Below are 19184 nucleotides of genomic sequence, written 5' to 3'. Positions count from 1 at the left end.
TTTTGTAGGATATCTTTGCTTTTATATTGTTTTGTAACAAAGCCTTGGTATTACATTCCTGTAGTGGATTTTTACCTTCTGTTTCAACAGATTTCGCAGCCAATTCAAAGTGTACAGAACAATTGCATGGCTGGTGCTACGATCCTACTGACACTACAAATCCTTTCTGGTCGGGGCTCGAACATACGACAACTGGTTTGTAAGACCAGTGTCCTATGCATTGAACTGCCAACCCGGAACATCAATTAATTAAATATCATGACATGATTCTCATTGGAAAACATTTTCCGATGCGTACTATAGCAATGCCATTGAGCTATTTTAGTGTTGTGGGGAAGAATTATGAAAAAAACATCATTCTATGTTTTGTAAAACATATCACAACTATATTTAAGCTTTTGCAAGAAAGTTTCTATTTTTACCTGGAGCTGTTAGCGGAATATATTCAAAAGTTGTACTATTTATGTGCCATTTAATTCCACTATTTCACTGTCACGTTTTTACACTTTCACAAAGTCACTATACTTTAATGAAGCATAACAAACGTTACAATACAAATACGCGTATTTCGGAATGTTATTTACATCCTTCTTCAGTGTATCGGTTTTATAAGTTTGTTTGAAAAAATGCTGTAATGCTGCTCCTTTTATACGAAATGTCTTATTGTCAACGGGTAAAAACGGGAAGAAACAGGTAGTGACAAACGGGTAGGATGGTAGTTTGATTGTCAGCGGAGGTTAACAAACTGAAGAAGTGGGAGATTAGGAGATTAAGTATTTCCTAAATCTATTTGTATCTTATGTGTCGGTAATAACTTGAATAGCCAAGAGGGCTTATTTCCTTGGCCACGATTCAATAAAGAAATGGAGTTATTTTTGAAGATTTCTGAACTTTCGGCTGTGTCTAATTTCCATGGGTTGGAAATTTGTCTTATGATTTTTATATCGTTGGTAGTGAGTTCATGATCTTCAGAAAAGGCATGTTCAGCTACTTTTGACTTGAAATGATGTGGTAGTCATTTCACTAATTCTTTAGATGCTTTCGCTATTTCAGCGACGTACTCTACGAAACGGATGTCTAGAGTTCTCTTTGTTTGTCCAATATATATTTTATCACAATGAGAACACGAGATTTTGTATACCCTAGATTTTTTCAAATTATCCGTAGGATCTTTTGTAGAACCTAGTAAATTTTTCAATTGACGGTTCATGCTGCTGAATACTGAATCTAAACCAAATTTATTTAGTTTTGATTTCAAAGGATGTGCAATGTTTGGATTGAAGTCCACCGATATTCTTTTTAAATTGTCCGATGGGAGAGGCAGAGTTGTAAGTGATTGTTTTTTCAACAATCTTAATTTTTTGTCGAGGATTTCCAATTTCGAAAATAAAGTTTTTCTCTTTTATTGCAGTATCTCTCTTGAGGGGTAAGGTCAGCATTCTGTGAATCATATGGTGGAAAGCGGCCATTTTGTGTTGGTGGGAATGATTAGAAGTATTTGGTATAAACCATATATGAAAAAGAGCTAGTTAAATAATAGCGAGAAAAGCCTGTTTTTTATGTAAAGGCTGACAAGGGAAATAAAGTAGTTATTATGGACAAACAAGATTATGACAATTTGATAACCCAAACAATTAATGATGGTCCTTATAGGAAACAAAGAACCGACCCCCTTCCTGAAATTATCAAAAAAGTGGATCAAACTCTTCTTGAATGTAATTCAAACTTCGATATCAACCTCAATTACCCAAAATCAAGCTCGACAAACTGAGCAAATGTCCGTGTGTGTGTGTGTGTGTGTGTGTGTGTGTGTGTGTGTGTGTGTGTGTGTGTGTGTGTGTGTGTGTGTGTGTGTGTGTGTGTGTGTGTGTGTGTGTGTGTGTGTGTGTGTGTGTGTGTGTGTGTGTGTGTGTGTGTGTGTGTGTGTGTGTGTGTGTGTGTGTGTGTGTGTGTGTGTGTGTGTGTGTGTGTGTGTGTGTGTGTGTGTGTGTGTGTGTGTGTGTGTGTGTGTGTGTGTGTGTGTGTGTGTGTGTGTGTGTGTGTGTGTGTGTGTGTGTGTGTGTGTGTGTGTGTGTGTGTGTGTGTGTGTGTGTGTGTGTGTGTGTGTGTGTGTGTGTGTGTGTGTGTGTGTGTGTGTGTGTGTGTGTGTGTGTGTGTGTGTGTGTGTGTGTGTGTGTGTGTGTGTGTGTGTGTGTGTGTGTGTGTGTGTGTGTGTGTGTGTGTGTGTGTGTGTGTGTGTGTGTGTGTGTGTGTGTGTGTGTGTGTGTGTGTGTGTGTGTGTGTGTGTGTGTGTGTGTGTGTGTGTGTGTGTGTGTGTGTGTGTGTGTGTGTGTGTGTGTGTGTGTGTGTGTGTGTGTGTGTGTGTGTGTGTGTGTGTGTGTGTGTGTGTCTGTATGTATGTTGTCAACTAAGAGGTCGAGATCTCAGAGATGGCTGGACGGATTTTGATCAAACTAGTCGCAAATGTAAGGTCTCCTCGTCACCCAGAACGCTATAGAATGGTTTTGAGATAGGATGTTTACTTTTTTAGTTATAAGAAGTTTTATGTCAAATTTTTCAGTTTTTTTGACAGTATCTGTCACACTTGACCTTGAAAACAAAATATGTTTCCAGACATAGATTCCGCATGGTAATACCTATCCAACAAGCCGTAGATTATTAAAATCCGTCCACTTTTAACGGAGATATCGACGTTTTTGTGTAAGCGACTATGTCCCCTATTCCAGCAGTAGGAGTTTTGAGCACTGTATGACAAAGCAATGCTTGGGAGCAACGTGAAACACGATTTTTTATACTGTTACATTGTTTCTAAGTACCAAAAAGACTGTGTACACCATACTATTACAAGAAATTTTGCCTCGGACCGATTTTAGCACGGTTCGTTTTTTGCAACATAATCGTTCGAATATGACATATGTAAACCAGATGATGGCAGCATTTTCGAGTTAAAAGCAATTCCATAATTATATTTATTTAAACTACTTACAGAAATAAATTCTGGAAGAACATAACATATACCATATACCATTCGAATCAGTTCGTCGAGATCAGCAAATGCGTGTGTGACAAATAATTTCACTCAGTTTTCTCGGAAATGACTCAACCGTTTTCTACAAACTCAGATTCATATGAATAGTCGTACGCTCCTACATAAGGTTCCTGAATTACGTTTGGATCCGACTTCTGGTTTAGGAACTACAGAATGATATGTGAAACGAAATCAAAATAGTGTTACTCATTTTTCTCGTAGATGGCAGAACCGAACAAAGATTCAAATGAAATCTAGGAACCATAAAAGATTAAAATGAAAGGTCTTAAGATCCTATAACATATCTCGCTTTTTAGTCAGATCCAACTTCCGGTTTATGCGATACAGGTGATTAGTATAAAAATGTCCATTTCGCACAAATTTATTAGGTTTATCGGGTTTGTAGATTTGGATAGTCGATAACCAAATAAACTTATCTCAGTTTTTTCGATTCGGGAGGTACTCAACAATTTAATTCGCACTACGATTTTTAAAAGATGTCTACAGTGATTTTCAACTAGTTTGAATCAAATGTAAACTATACAGCTCTTGAGGTGGATTTAACTGACTTCGGCTACACCGATTTTAGAATTCCGGTTCCAGTATCGAATCGTTTCTCAAAGCTCAATCGTTTTCTCAAAAAAGTCCAAATCAAATTTCAACTACAAAAATTCAAATTAAAGGATTTATGGTCCCATACAAAATTAATGAATTTTATCCGATTCTGACTTCCGATTCTGGAATTACAGAGTGATGAGTTTTTAAAATTCATACCGATATAGAAGATGACACTCCAAAAAAGCTTCAAAGTGGGACTCAAAATTATTGCAATTTATTTGTCATATTAATTTATGGCCATACGAATCGTTTTCGGTTATGCTGGTTCTTGAATACTGGTTCTGGTAGTACCGTGAATAACCGTAAGCTCTGAAATGGAATTTATTTCGACATCTCATGGAAGGTTCAATCGATTATAACACGTTTAGATTAAAATTCGATCCGATTTACAGTTTCGACATTACAGGGTAATGAGTGAATAGAACTTGAATATCATTAAAATAATGTCATGCGAACTAAAACACCGAAGAATATTCATGCAAAAAACACATGCGGATGATAAAAAAGGTATCATCTCACTGCTAGGTGGATTAAGCACGTTTTGTATATAAAAAAGGTAAAAATATGCAATCTAATATATGGAATCTGAATTTCCAATCATAGACAGCGAAAAAAAAAACTACTTTTGTGTACCATTTTTACCAATGGATCCGGCGTACAGAGAAATGGAAACGTCATCAATCTTGGTTTTGCGGATGAAATTGACATTATGGGTGTTGATCGTTGAGCTGTGGAAGAGGCATTTAAACCTTTTGAAAGAGAATTTGCGAGAATAGGATGGACGATAAACTCTACCAAGAATCTACAAGATGGCTTATAGAGAACGTAACACCTAAACGGTGTTGGATCAAAGGCGGGAATTGATGGTCGACGAGTTTATATCTGCCATGAGGTAAAACCGCCAGCTAGTAGAGCTTTTTACGAACTACGTAACCAGCAGAAATCTCATAGCTTGCAGATGATGGCATGGTCCTTGATGAAGGCAGATATTCGAGTACTCAGTAGTTTTTAGAGAAAATATGCTCAATATTCGCGATATAAAAATTTGCTGACATTGGAATGGTTATAAAACACAGCAAACTACAGTGTGCTGGATATGTAGCAATAATGCCGAAAGAGAGAATAGTTGACATGATGCTCAGCAAAGTACCTGGAAGAGGTTGTGTACTGCTGGGCAGACCTCGCATTCGCTGGGTGTGTGCTGCCGAGGAAGCTTCACGTGGTGCGGATGTATCCTGGAAAATCCAACCATTCGTTAGGTCGTGTTACGGAAACGGGCTGTACAGCAAAAAAACTGTTTTTCGATGATTGAAATGTTGCGAAAAACTTTGGAGATTTACTTCTGATCCCAATAAAAGTTCAAAACAAACAAAAAAAACCGAATCAGGTACAATTTGAATCATTAGTGTAAAACTATTTAGAAAAAAAACAAACCCAATGTGCTGGAAAAATTGTTCTTTCAATGTAGAACAATGGTACTCCATCATCAAATTTTTAATGGTCCGCCGTTACAGAATTACTTCATTCGATGGACCCTCGTAATCTAGTGGACATTTTTTCTTGCATTTGGACTGTGATTCAGAGAAGCAGAAATGGACAAGCCTATTTATGGCAAGTAGGGCACCGTCCAGGAACGATGAATGTATGCTTCGTTATTTAACACGTGTGCTGACGAGAGCCAACCGGCACTAGCATCCTACATATATTCCATATCCATTCCACAACACGGATTTTAGCTTTTGTTTGAAGGATCGTTCTTTGTTCGTTCGTATCTCTGCTCTGGCTGTTAGCCTAATGATGCGAGATAAGGTTTTGTGTGATAAATTATTCATATCCAGAGGAGATTAACGTCTGTTGCTTAAATGTGTACCACATTAAGGTTGCGATTGAAATTTTTTGTTCTCCTGTTATTCTACCAGACAGGGACATAATTATGATGGAAATTTATTCTATGTTTAATTAAATTACATACCGAGAATGTCAGGTTCAGAATGTAATTCTATTACTCTATTATTTTGCCCCCACAGATATTAACAGTATTGTACTGTTTTTTTCAATTCACAGAAAACAATCCTTGCTAACGATGTCTGCACCAGAAGGTACTTCGAATGGGTAAGTTCAAGGACTTGTTTTCTAACCTTCTAAGTTTGACCAATGCTTTTTCATCCTAACTGCACGGCCCGATTGAGTAAGATAGTAGTTTTTCGATCTGTAGATGATGTGAGTTTGATTTACCTAGCATGAGAGTAACATTTGTACATCCTTCTTCTTATTAGACTGTTCATGTTTAAGTAATCATTCTTTGAAAATGCAAACAATATTCTGTTATGGCGTAGTCGACATAGCAAGGTAGACCACAACCGTATGCGTTTCCACCCGTTTCACCGCTACTCCTACGTGTGCGTGTTTGATCGAAATTGTCAACGAAATAACCAACTTATTTGCCAATCACCATAATCCCAAACTCATACAGTTTTCCTAAATTACCACCCCCACCGACGGGCAGCACCCAACCGACCGGAAGCAACAACGCCGCCGGCGTCAACCGACTGCAGCAGACACAGGCCCAGGTCGACGAGGTCGTCGGTATCATGCGCGTGAACGTCGAGAAGGTGCTGGAACGGGACCAGAAGCTGTCGGAGCTGGACACGCGGGCGGATGCGCTCCAGCACGGTGCATCGCAGTTCGAACAGCAGGCCGGTAAACTCAAGCGGAAGCAGTGGTGGGCCAACATGAAGATGATGATCATCATGGGCATCATCGGAGTGGTTCTACTGATTATCATCATCCGTGAGTACTAAGTATTCTTTTTTTTTGTTGCTGCTAAACGCGGATGTTATCTCGCTTGGGGGCTGGAATTGTGTCTGTCATTAGTAGTGCTATAGTGTTGCTGTATATTTTTTGTGTGCGTTGAAATAGCAAAAAAAAAACTGACGGCGCTTTCTAATTAGAACCATGTTGTACCTAATGAATGCCGTTCGTATTTCTATAGTGCCTATCCTAGAAAATTACGGAGAAAATGAACGCGGAGATATCCTTTATGTCTAATTGAATGCGCTGTTTGAGCCATTCACAAAAGGTTTCTCGGAATTTTAGTGCAAAACATGAGTAGCAATTTTCAGCATCATGATTTATTTTGATTCAACAAGTAAAACTTTGGAGACAACGCACAATTTGGCGTTTGAGCGAGAATCAAATTTAGCAAAAATCCATTGGAAATTGGGCCAACACCCCATGTCTCGTCCAACGATTTTGTTAAGGGTTTAAAAGCAGTTTTAAATCAATTAGAAAGTATAAGAGCCTTTTGATGTGGAACACATTTTTATTTTCTATATAGGGATGCAAAAAACTAAACGTAGAAATGTGGTCAGGTTTTAAACACTTACAGCTCACTCTATTTTGTATCAATTATTAATATTATTTCATCATTTGATAGGAAATGTTTCTATGTTTCGATTTGAATGTATCAAGCCACGTATTTTCAATTATATATGATTGAAATTTTGATTAGTAGCGAGCAGTGTCCTATTTGAATCTATAAATAGAAGCAAAATTATAGCTAACGTTTCAGTCCTACGGGTAGCATGCTAGAGGTAGGTTGTTGCTAGACAGCAAGACAAAAACGTGCCATAAAACGATTTGAACCTTTATGGGCTGATGTCAGTATTTAGCGAAAACCGTGTCGCTCGCTGTGCGTATTACATTTCTCTTCATGCTCTCTCGTAAATGTGTAAAATGACTCTCGATGTGGCCGGGTGACCAAGAACATATATGTTTTTATGCACTAATCGCATCTAAACTACATTATCTAGATATTGTCAGGATAGATTTTTGATCCATGCTTTTGAAGGCGAGATATTCAATGAACAAGTTGAAAGTTGCCGTTTTCAGCTATGCAACTCTTCCTTCAGAAAAATGACTTTGCCGACCGCTAAAGTCAAACAATCATTCTGAAATTTTCACAGAATAATCTAAACTAAATTTCTAAGAGATTGTCAGTTGAGTTTTTTGATATTCGCCACCGTTTCTGAGAAAATCAGATTTGAAGCGTGAAAATAGCTCTTTAAAACGCCCTAAAACACACTGGCCTCAGCCCTTAATTGGTATACTCTGATCTTGTGTCATGCAAGCTTGGAATTCCATGTTATGTCGTTTCCCCATGAGAAATTGACAACTACCTCTGGATACATTTTGAGTGCTTAAGATTAATTTCTAATTTATATTAGATAAACTCGATTGATAATGAGAAATAGTTTATCGCTTCAACCGAAATCGCAGAATGGTAGAGAAACTTAACGCTACAAAACTGTTTGCATTAAAAACTTGAACACAAGCTTGGCGAAGAGAAGCTTAATTATCAAAATCGCAAGTATGTACAAAGATATAATTGCATATATTTGGGATAATGGTGTAATTTCGTCGGTCATTAAACAAATGCAAATCAAGACAAATGATGTTCGGTGTTGGTTCGGATTGATTGAACTTTTTGATTGTAGATCATTAGATATTTTGGTTGCCTTGTTCCACATCAATGGCTCGAACAACCCCATGGGCCTGATCCTTGTAGTTTTTTTCAACTTCACTGAAGATTGCCATAAGGAGTGTATCGATAAGTAGTTAGCAACATTCAAACAGTTTTTACTCTGAAATGGCTTAATTTTTTGCAGCGTGTTTTGCGGTGACATGTTTGTTTACATGTCAATAACAGCTGCGCAATCGATTGGGTTCGGTACGGTTTATCGTTCGAATTGATGCGGAAACGCGAAAGAAAATTCTGCACACTTGGTGCTCAGAAAGTGGTGTCACGTACAACGAAATTGCAAAACGGGTGAAAGTGCACCACACCAGTGTCAAAAATATTATCGAGAAGTGCGGTAAGACCCTTTCCATGAAGAATTTGCCCCGATCTGATAGAAAAACGGGTCCCAGCCAGTCCGGCCGGGACATAAAAGTGGTGAGTAAATCAGGAAAACCCTATCGGCGTCGACGCGGGATTTGGCCAAGCAGTTCAACACCAGCATCGGGATGATTCAACGGATCAAAGTTTGGAACTCCCTGAAAACGTACAAGAAACAGAAGGTGCCGAAAAAGTCCCTGGTACAGCAAGTTCAGGCCAAACAAGAGCGCGAAAACTGTATAACCGGATTCTACAGAATAAAAACGGATGCATCCTGATCGACGACGAAACCTACGCCAAGGAAGACTCTCGAGCTCTGCCCGGACCGCAATATTATACGAAACCGGTGTACCAGGACCTGGACGACGCTGATACCACGGTGGCGATGGAAAAGTTTGGATAGAAGGTGTTGGTCTGGAAAGCAATTTGTACCTGTGGTTTGCGGTCGTCGATTTTCTTCACGAAGGGCACTATTAAAGCCGACCCGGGTAGGTGTAAATAGCAAACAAAGGTCAAAATAATAACAAATTTTACCATCATATCTTGGCTTGATGTCTCTGTGTTGTCAGAGTGATACTTGATATTTTCGTGATATTTCATCAAGGGATCAAGACATTGTACAATATCTGTTCAACATCAAAATTAGTTATGATATCTTATTTCGTTATTGATGAGCTATTTCAATTTCATTAAGTAAATTGACCCAGTAGTTTTATCTTCAAATAAAATACCATTTAATGAACTGCATCAGAATTTGATAAGAGAAATACCTAAGATATTACTCTATTCTAAATGCTAGAATATCAAATAATGAACAAATTCATCTTCTATAAATATTTTGTTCTTGGTTTGATATTACAATGACAGAATTTTTTTTGTTGCTATTTTCTCATGCAGGCTTTGTTATGATTTTTGATATTTTAACTCTTATTTCAAACTAAATAATGTTAATTTCTACCATTGAGATGTTTGATTTTAATGACAGAATTTGGTATTGGTTTGCAAATCACTTCTACCCGGGGAGGTGTACGAGGAAGAATGTTTGAAGGAGAGAATGCTGCCACTGTACAGAAAGCATTAGGCTCCTCCTCTCGTCTGGCCGGATTTGGCTTCAGCCCACTACACCAACTCCGTTCTACAGTGGTTGTCAAAAAATAATGTACAATTCGTGGAAAAGGACATCAACCCACCGAACTGCCGGATCTTCGGTCAATTAAAAGGTATTGGGCAATTGTCAAGCGGCACTTTCGGAAGGAAGGTACAGCGTCCCAAAAACATGCATGAGTAAAAAAAACTGGACAGCTGCCACCAGGAAAGTCACAAAAGTAACTGTGCAGAATTTAATGAAGAATGTCAAAGTGCGAGCGTTTCACAGAAACTAGGTTTTTCTTCAATATTCATCAGTGAGCGCATGTAATTTTTCTACAATATATCGAAAACTGATGTCAAAATATGTTTTTTCGCTTTTTTATTCAATAATCAATGTTGCTAACTACTTTTCGATACACTCCTTAGTTTCATCATAATTTGTCTCAGTAATGTCATCGTAAGAGTTGTCGGCTTTGTCTTTATTCACCGTTCGCAGGTAGTATTTAATTTCCTTCTATGAGAACTGAAAAGAACCGTAAATTTTTTCCTAAAATATGGTTTGATTTTTTCGGTGAATCTATGTTCAGTTTTCTTTTGAATGTGCTCAACTGTAGATTTCATAGTAAGATCACAAGAATGTTGATATATTGATGCCCACGAAGGAGCATTTAAATTTAGCTCTTGGTACTGAAAGACTCCTAACTTCTATCATGCAATGATTTAAACAATTTCTATTTCTGTATCGATGTCAGCCGAATTTCCCAAAACAATTTCAGCGTTCTCATTGCTTTCGGTATGAGATCTGTTTTTTAGACGATTAGTTCTAAGGTGGTAGAATACAGAACTAATAGAATTAATCATTGCTTCATTTGAAATCCTGAATATTATTGGTAGATTATTATAATCAAGGTCTAGATGTAAATCAATTGTAAATGGATTTCCCATAGAAGATCAACAAGTTGGGCTATTAGGAAATAAAACTGATTAGGAATCGGCGAAGAGTTCATTATGAAGAACTCGTACTTTCTGATCATTTTTCTGGTTATTCCACGAGGGATGCTAAGCATTTAAAATCTCATTAGGAAAAATAAAAGATTGATATCTTATGTGTTTTTGAAAATTTCACTTGATTTATTTGCTCATCAACGCGAGCAAGCGACTACCATTCTCTTATCCTTCACGACGTTTGTGATGGAGATGCTATGTCCTTCAGTATACAAACTGACGTTATCTGCACAGACCTTTCCACTGCCTTTGACAAAATTAACCACGCCAGTTGCTAGTTTGGACAAATTGGGCTTTGTTTGTGCCATGCTGCGTCCAATTGGTTCATACCTCTATAATCGTCAATTGGAAATGAAGTTAATGACTATATTTTAAGCGTTTATCGCTCCATCTGGGATTCCACAAGGCAAGGTCTTGGACTTCTGATCTTCCTCCTGTACTTCAAAGATGTAAATCTTTCTTTATAATGTCCACGCTGATAATCTCAAGCTATTCAAAATAGTGCGAAGCAACGAAGATGGCGTTTTTTTATCAACACCAACTTGAAATTTGGGCGATTTGGGCCTATCAAAGAAAATTATTTTAAATAATGCCACATATTTATATATGAGAATATGTGAGATATAAGATAGGCATCGTTACACCACTAAGTGGAATTAAACAGGTTTTTCATTTATTTTTCCACACTTCACTCTATTACTCTGGAACCTGTAGTCGGATTCGGACTATATTCCAAAAGTTTTGTGTGGAAGCACAAGATCTTCCCTTTAAATCATAATCATCAAAACACAAACATCATAAGATTAAGCTAATCTCAATTAATTAATGATTAAGGTAATCTTATCGGATTACAGAAACTACATTAGTTGAATAATATATTTGAAAAAAAAGCCTTAAAGCGTTTTAGAATTCTATGATGTATAGTTAGACTACACTGGTTAATAATTAAAGTTTCTATCACTAATTTTTTTTTAAATGTATGGTATGAATTATTCTAATCTAAGCGCATGAAATTTTATAGGCAGAAGATTCAGAAATATTACTGCAATTAAAAAAATAATCGAAATGTACATGTTTCACTGATTACTTTCCTATATGGCTTCGTGTTTCCGTTTTTAAAAAAATGTGCCGAGATTAAATGCTGCTCTGATAAAATATTATGCATGCACGAGGTACTTCACGTGAGCTAGTCATGTTATTCTTATTGAAAGCAAAAATGAGTAAATTAATTTATTTCAACTTTGGTTCGTGCACAAAAGCTATGAAGATAAAATATATTCGTAGGTACTGGGGAAATTGTTTTTGGCAACAACTCTAAACTAAGATAAAATAATTCTACATTCCGACACTACACGGCTGTCTCAGATGCTCAGAAAGAGAGTCTGTTTTTCGAAGACAGTTTTCAATAATGGTTCATCAGCCTAACGATGGATTGCACCAAAAGAGAACCAATCAATTGTATACTGCCATTGTTCAAATAACGATATTTCTTTCCTTATTTTGGCGATTTACAAACTCCATCATACCATTCTGTTGCAGGCTAGTACAATGAACTCAACCAAAACCATCAACTATCAAATAGAATATTCCATAAACCGTGCTATTCACTTACTTCCAGCACCAGACAATCTGCCATCTGCCAGACAGTCTGTGTTCCATCATTTACCAACCGGTCCCTGATTTTGTAGAAGAACTGAAATTTAGCCTTCGCGGAAATTCAGTTCACCGCAATCAGAGAGCAACTTTGTTCATTAACCTTCTTCGATTTGACCAGATTCGTTCGTTTCTCTCTCTCTGGAACTCGAACCGCATCCCAATTGCTCAACTTTGATGGCAAAAGTCAGGAAATCAGTCAGTCGGCCCAACGAATGCGGAATAAGCAAAGTTTCGATTATTATCCCTCACTCATTCTCCTTCTGCTTAGCATTGCTCCTGGTCCTACCATCGAACTCAAGCAGCCAATTCCAGTTGATCCATTTTCCTTCCCCCATTCCGACCAAGAATTGTTGTTTATCTCGGCATTTTCCGCGCGCCATGGTTCAACTTACTTTTTTTTGCAAATTTTCCCGATCTCCCTTGGCAATTTACGAACAGGACTGCGGTGCCACTCAGTGACTACTGCTGTTGTTTCAGTCCGGAATACGATTCCGGCCCGGGATATCTTCTTCCGTTATTTATTAGTGGCGAACACGAAACATTTTTCCCTCCCCCTGACAAGCACAACTTTGAGCCTCCTCAGGGTTCAGTTAGTTTTGTGTTATTTTCTTTTTTCGGTGTCCGTTTGCTTTTTTCGAAGCAATGTATTCTGTTCTGGAATTGGTTTGGTTTTGGAGCGATTTATTTTTTGTTTTTTTTTCTTCGATGGAAATGCGCCCTTATTTCGGTCGTGGGCATCCAGCTCCAGGTCGTTGTTTTTCGGAGCCTTCTATCCTTCGACCATTTTTCTTCAACACTTTCAACACGAGGTGAAACATTTGGTTTAAAGTGCTCGGAGCGGTTGATCGGCGATTTATATTTTAATGTTGCTTTTATGAATACGTTTGGACGCCTTGTTTCAGCCTCTTTCGTTTTGTTTCTACTTCAGAAATATGCCATGTTGGAAAAGCTACTGATGTAGAACAAGGCAACCAATATTGTATACGATCGACATTCTCTCGTTAGTTGTCATAATACTTAATTTAGTGTTCGGGTAAAACTTCGAAATACAATGACCACGTAAACCACAAGCTAAAGTGTTCGGAATTTTAGTATTTAACCATGCCATGTCAAATTTGTGACCAAGTTTTGCTCGTCTACAATTATATTTACAGCGTTTCGCTTGCAAATAGGTAACTTAGCGATTCGTGACCCCACTACATTTTCACTATTCTGCGATTGTGTTGAACGCGATAGTTTTTCAAATCATAAAACGACTTTCTGTATTTAAATTGAACAGCAATCTTAAGTACTCCAGAAGTATTTTTAATGCTTCCAATTTAGAAGTTTATCTAGCGTCCACAAGTGGATACGAGCAAATTATATTTGATCAAAGTAAACCAGTCAGGGTCTTGTATCACTTCATGTGACGCTTGTTACCTGGCAACAACCTTTACCTGACTGAAGAATTAGCAAAATTTCACCGATATTTATAGATTCGCGAGCTTTCACATTCTTGGTTTTGCACTGAATGATCAATCAGAGCTACACTGAAAATCGAGTTTACTTATTTTTTGAGAAGAAATCGCTCATTGTCGAGCTCTTTTTTGAGTTATCCAAAACTAGGTCGTTATCTACAAAAACTTTGACTTGATCGTAAATATTAGGCAGCGAGCATTGCCAAAGTTGCCATGACAACAGTTTGGGAAATCTTACATTTACCTAAATATTGAGTTCATCACTCGTTACCTAAAAATGCGGAGATGCACTTTAGTTGATTTTGGGTAGGTTTTAACCCAAAATTAGGTAGCGGTTGGTAAGAGTGCATGCTTTCCAGACGATCGTCTCAGCTAGGGAAAGCCAGTATCAGAACAAATTGGCTCGAATGGCACGTTCCCATTCGAGCCAATGCGATTGATTTCGATTTTTTTTCCGTTGAAGTAAGTAAATCTATAGGAAAATGAAAACAAGAATCAGTCCATGATAATGGCTTGAAAAACAGAACGCATTCTATCAATGTCCAAATGTACCTCCCGAACGAACATAAGTTTGTAAAATAGCCATCTCCTTGAAAATCGAGCGAATAAAAAATGGACACTCAGACTTTTCCTGATCTCGTCGAACTGAATTCGATTGGTATATAAGACTAGGGGTCTCCGGAGCTCCGATCGCTAGTTGGTTTTCCCAGCAATTCTACAATCTCTTCCAAGTTTCATCGAATCGGATCCTGCTTGGTTGTAGGATCAGTCTTGAAAACTTCACATTTCATAAAGTCCCAAACATTCTCTATAGGATTCATATCCGGAGAATCTCCCGTCCAGTCAAGAGCGGTGACTTTTTTCTTCTCTGAATCCGTTGATAAAAGTTCAAAACGGTGGGTATTGTGCACCACGATGTTTAAACCAGTTTTTGGTCATTGGAAACATCACCAATGTTTCAGATATATTAATTTTTCAGCAGAGAGAGAAATTCCATGAGAAAACGATATACAATCTCTCAGAAATTCGTTTATCGAAAAATATTGAACCCGTATTTTTTCACTTTTGTCGTAAGGGTCCACATTTCAATGCTAGGGTTGTTCAAAAAATCAATTTTATGAGAAACTTATTTTTCTAAATTCATAACATAAGGTAGCGCTTCGCCGTGGTCACGGGAGTTCGCTGCCTATCCCGGGGTTTCACGCACTTTACCCAAAATTGTGAGAAAACGGTAAAGAAAACGGAAATTCCAAGAACATACGATTCTAGATAATTAATTTTTCTATCGATTCGTATATAAACTGTGCCTGATAAACGTTTTTATCGAAAGATTTCGTGCGAGTTTTAAAAATAAATGAGTTTTTCCTTATTCTTTCGCACGCACACAATGTCAACGCATGCATTGGGGTGTGAAAAATGCCACATGCGGTAGACGCTAACAACATTTCTTTTGTTTTCGTTGTCCGTTCTCTCTGTGTAAACGTTGAATAAAGATGAGTAGAAAATGTAAGTAAGTGTTACTACTTTGTAATTTCTATTCATGTTTCAGTAGAACCAGAAATCAGTAATGATTTTCATCGCTACTAGCTTTGAAGCTTTGTTGAAAACGTAGCACATCCCTACATATGCGAGTTGTTTATAGCGAGAAATGGAAAAAAGAAAACAAAAGGTTTAACAAAACTCGCACGAAATCTCGCGAAAGAAAAGCTTTCTAACTAATATTTTTCGCCAAATGCATAGTAAAATCATTTACCTACAATCGTATGTTTTTGATTTTTCGTGAATCGGGTTAGTATTGGAGAAATTTGCAATTTAGAGTGAAATTTCGGCGACAAAGCAAGAGGAAGCAGTGAGTTGTCTCGCTTCGACTTGACCACGGCGAAGCGCTACCATAATAACCACTGAAACTATTTTCTTTCCATTTTTGGATATAAAAAAACAGTTTTCAAGGTTTGTGGATAGAGGGCGCAACACCTTTTAATGTGGAACACATTTTTGTTTTCTATATACGGGTGCAAACTAGAAACTCAAGAAAAATACACGTAGAAATGTGGTCAGGTTTTGAACAATTACAGCTCAGTCAATTTTGTATCAATTATTATTATTAGGTCACCATTTGATTGGAAATATTTCTACGTATTGATTTGAATGTACATAGCCATGTATTTTTAATTGTATATCATTGAAATGTTGATGAATAGCTAGCAGTGTCCAGTGTGTTTTGTCTGCAAAAAATCGCCGGCATATCGGATTTCCCTGCCATAGTCGACGGTTTTGAAGGAGTAAGGGATATATCAAAGCGAAAGCATCGCTCTGATTGGTCAATCGAATCAAAAGCGAAGCTGTTGGAAGCACGCGAATCTATAAATAGAAGCGAAATTATAGCTAACGTTTCAGTCCTACGCGTAGCATGCTAGAGGTAGATTGTTGCTAGACAGCAAGACAAAAAGTGCCATAAAACGATTTGAAGCTTTAACTGGTATGCTCTGATCTTGCGTCATGCAAGATCGGATGAAATTTCATGTTATGTCGTTTCGCCTGAGAAAATGACAACTACCCCAGGGTAAATTTTGAGTGCATAAGATTAATTTCTAATTTATATAAGATGAACTCGATTGATGATGAGATAAAGTTTATCGCTTCAACCAAAATCGCAGAAGGATAGTAACAGTTCGGCTGAAAAGTTCGTATCGTTTAATAGAAACACACATTTTTTTGCCAAAATTCGTTTTTATTATTCAACATAATTGCCATCAGAGGTGATACAGCGATTATAGCGATCTTCCAACTTTTCGATACCATTTTTGTAGTACAATTTGTCCTTTGCCTCTAAATAGGCCTCAGTTTCAGCGATTACCTCTTCATTGCTTCTAAATTTTTTACCAGCGACCATTCTCTTGAGGTCTGAGAACAGGAAAAAGTCACTGGGGGCCAAATCTGGAGAATACGGTGGATGAGGGAGCATCTCGTAGCCCAATTCGTTCAATTTCAGCATGGTTTTCATCGACTTGTGACACGGTGAATTGTCTTGATGAAACAAAACTTTTTTCTTCTTCAAATGAGGCCGTTTTTTTTAAATTTCGTCCTTCAAATGATCTAATAACGCTATATAATAGTCACTGTTGATGGTTTTTCCCTTTTCAAGGTAGTCGATGAAAATTATACCATGCGAATCCCAAAATACAGACGCCATAACCTTACCGGCCGATTGTTGAGTCTTTCCACGCTTTGGGTTCGGTTCATCGCGTGCAGTCCACTCAGCTGACTGTCGATTGGACTCCGGAGTGAAGTCATGGAGCCATGTTTCGTCCATTGTTATATATCGACGAAAAAAATCGGTTTCATTTCGATATAACAGCTCCAAACACTGCTCAGAATCATCAATTCGTTGTTGTTTTTGATCGATTGTGAGCTCACCCGGCACCCATTTTGCACAAAGCTTTCTCATATCCAAATATTCGTGAATAATATGTCCAACACGTTCCTTTGATATCTTTAGGGTGTCAGCTATCTCGATCAACTTCACTTTACGGTCATTGAAAATCATTTTGTGGATTTTTTCACGTTTTCATCGGTAAAAGCCTCTTTTGGACGTCCACTGCGTTCATCGTCTTCGGTGCTCATATGACCAGTACGAAATTTTGCAAACCACTTACGAATTGTTGCTTCGCCCGGTGCAGAGTCTGGATAACACTCATCAAGCCATTTTTTGGTATCGGCGGCAGTTTTTTTCATCAAAAAGTAGTGTTTCATCAACACACGAAATTCCTTTTTTTCCATTTTTTTCACAATAACAAAAGTAGCTTCACTCAAAATGCAATATCTCACAAACTAATAATCAGACAGCTGTCAAATTTATACACGTATCTTTTGAAGGTTGGCTAGTGACTAACTGAAAATGGTATGGATTTAATTCTAGTGGCGCCCTCTCATAGAAACGATACGAACTTTTCAGCCGATCTGTTAATGGTAGCGAAACGCTATAAAAATAGCTGCTTGCGTACAAAACTTGAACACAAGCTTGGCGAAGAGAAGCTTTAATATCGATATCCGTGTCGCAAGCATGTACAAACATATAAATGCATACATTTGGGATATTGATGTAATTTCGTCGGCTACAAAACAAATACAAATCACGACTATTAGGTTGTTCGCAACGCTGTTTTATTTCATATGGACTGATCTACTTTAGATCTACAACTGAAACATGTCAATCACGACGCTGAGATTTAGTTCCATTTTTCGAGTACAAATTTAAAACAGATTTAGAGCTGCTCGACGAAATTGTTCCAAACTAATGAATATTTGAAACACGAATAGAACACTTTTTTAATTTTTTTTTTGCGTGAGCGTCTGTTACGCAATCTGAGAGACGAGACGTCAAAGCTTCGAATGACATTTCAGAAATTATCAATATAAGCGTTAAATGTTTTGCACTGAATAATACAGTTTCATTTAGAAGCACTCCAGCTCACTATGATCTGTAAAAATATTCATATCGTTTTCGAAATCTTTGATTTAGTTTGTTTGTTTCTGATTTGAAACAGTGAAGTGAATAGACACAACACCAATACATTTACAGAAATATATAGAACAGATTTTAAATCTTTCCGTTGAGATCGTCAAGCTCGAGTTTTATTTTTGACAGTTTTAAATTATACAACAGTATGCCTTTTTAGAACAGATATCCATCACCGCGTTGCGAATAGCCTTAGAGTCTATATTCTGGGTTCGCGTGTTCGGTGTTGGTTCCTAATAAAGATAAGCAGACTCCCGTGCATTTGCGGATTCAAAAGTGTGACGATTAATTGAAAATATCGATCATTAGAAATTTTGGTTACCTTGTTCCACATCAATTGCTCGAACAACCCCAGTGTTCAATATTGTACACGTCACTTAAACTGGCGGAACAAAAACCGTAAAAAATGTTATAAACTGGACTCTAAACCGTTATTCTCAATCTTAGGGTCAAACGTCAAACGGATACAACAAACATTTAAATCGTCGTTTAGAGTGCGAAGGCAAAATGGTATAAAATCTTCAAAATTTGTTGGTGGCCGTACGAACCGCCTTCGATTATACCGGTTCTCGGGTTCCGGTGCCGGAAGTGCAAATAATAGTGAACCCACTTCGTTTTCTTAAGGATGACCTACGCAATCAAAGTACTGTTTTATTCTGTATGTTATACTAGTTAATGCACAAACAATCTCTTGGTTTCTTTCAAAAATCGAAGAAAAATTTTTTGAATAGAATACCACAATATTATACATGAGAAAGGCATCATTACACCACTAGGTGGATCAAAACAGGTTTTTTTTGATAGTGTGAAATTGGTAGTTGCGCAAAAATTGTAGCGGGTATCACTAGCAATCAAATGATTTGTAAAAATATGCAGATCATCGCTTCGAATTTCGAGATATTTACGATCATTGTA

The 19184-nt window shown here is 37.5% G+C and overlaps 2 protein-coding genes across 7 annotated transcripts in view; one reads left to right on the top strand and one right to left on the bottom strand.

Moving 5' to 3' along the window:
* Window positions 1-19184, bottom strand: part of LOC131439116 (chondroitin sulfate N-acetylgalactosaminyltransferase 1) — a 134209-nt gene that overhangs the window by 38832 nt on the left and 76193 nt on the right. The gene's annotated exons all lie outside the window — the stretch shown is intronic.
* Window positions 1-19184, top strand: part of LOC131439117 (synaptobrevin) — a 57312-nt gene that overhangs the window by 17155 nt on the left and 20973 nt on the right. For 2 of the 3 annotated variants that reach the window (XM_058609741.1, XM_058609742.1), the window contains exons 2-3: window positions 5711-5758; window positions 6120-6436. In XM_058609741.1, the coding sequence (XP_058465724.1) occupies window positions 5730-5758; window positions 6120-6436 (346 nt within the window). In that variant the 5' untranslated portion in view covers window positions 5711-5729. The remainder of the gene's footprint in view (window positions 1-5710; window positions 5759-6119; window positions 6437-19184) is intronic. The other variant, XM_058609743.1, reaches the window with a different exon arrangement.

The sequence above is a fragment of the Malaya genurostris genome, chromosome 3 (genome assembly GCF_030247185.1).
Source record: "Malaya genurostris strain Urasoe2022 chromosome 3, Malgen_1.1, whole genome shotgun sequence".
Lineage (NCBI taxonomy): Eukaryota > Metazoa > Arthropoda > Insecta > Diptera > Culicidae > Malaya > Malaya genurostris.
Note: the sequence above shows the minus strand (reverse complement) of the source record. Positions and strands in the feature narration are given on the sequence as shown.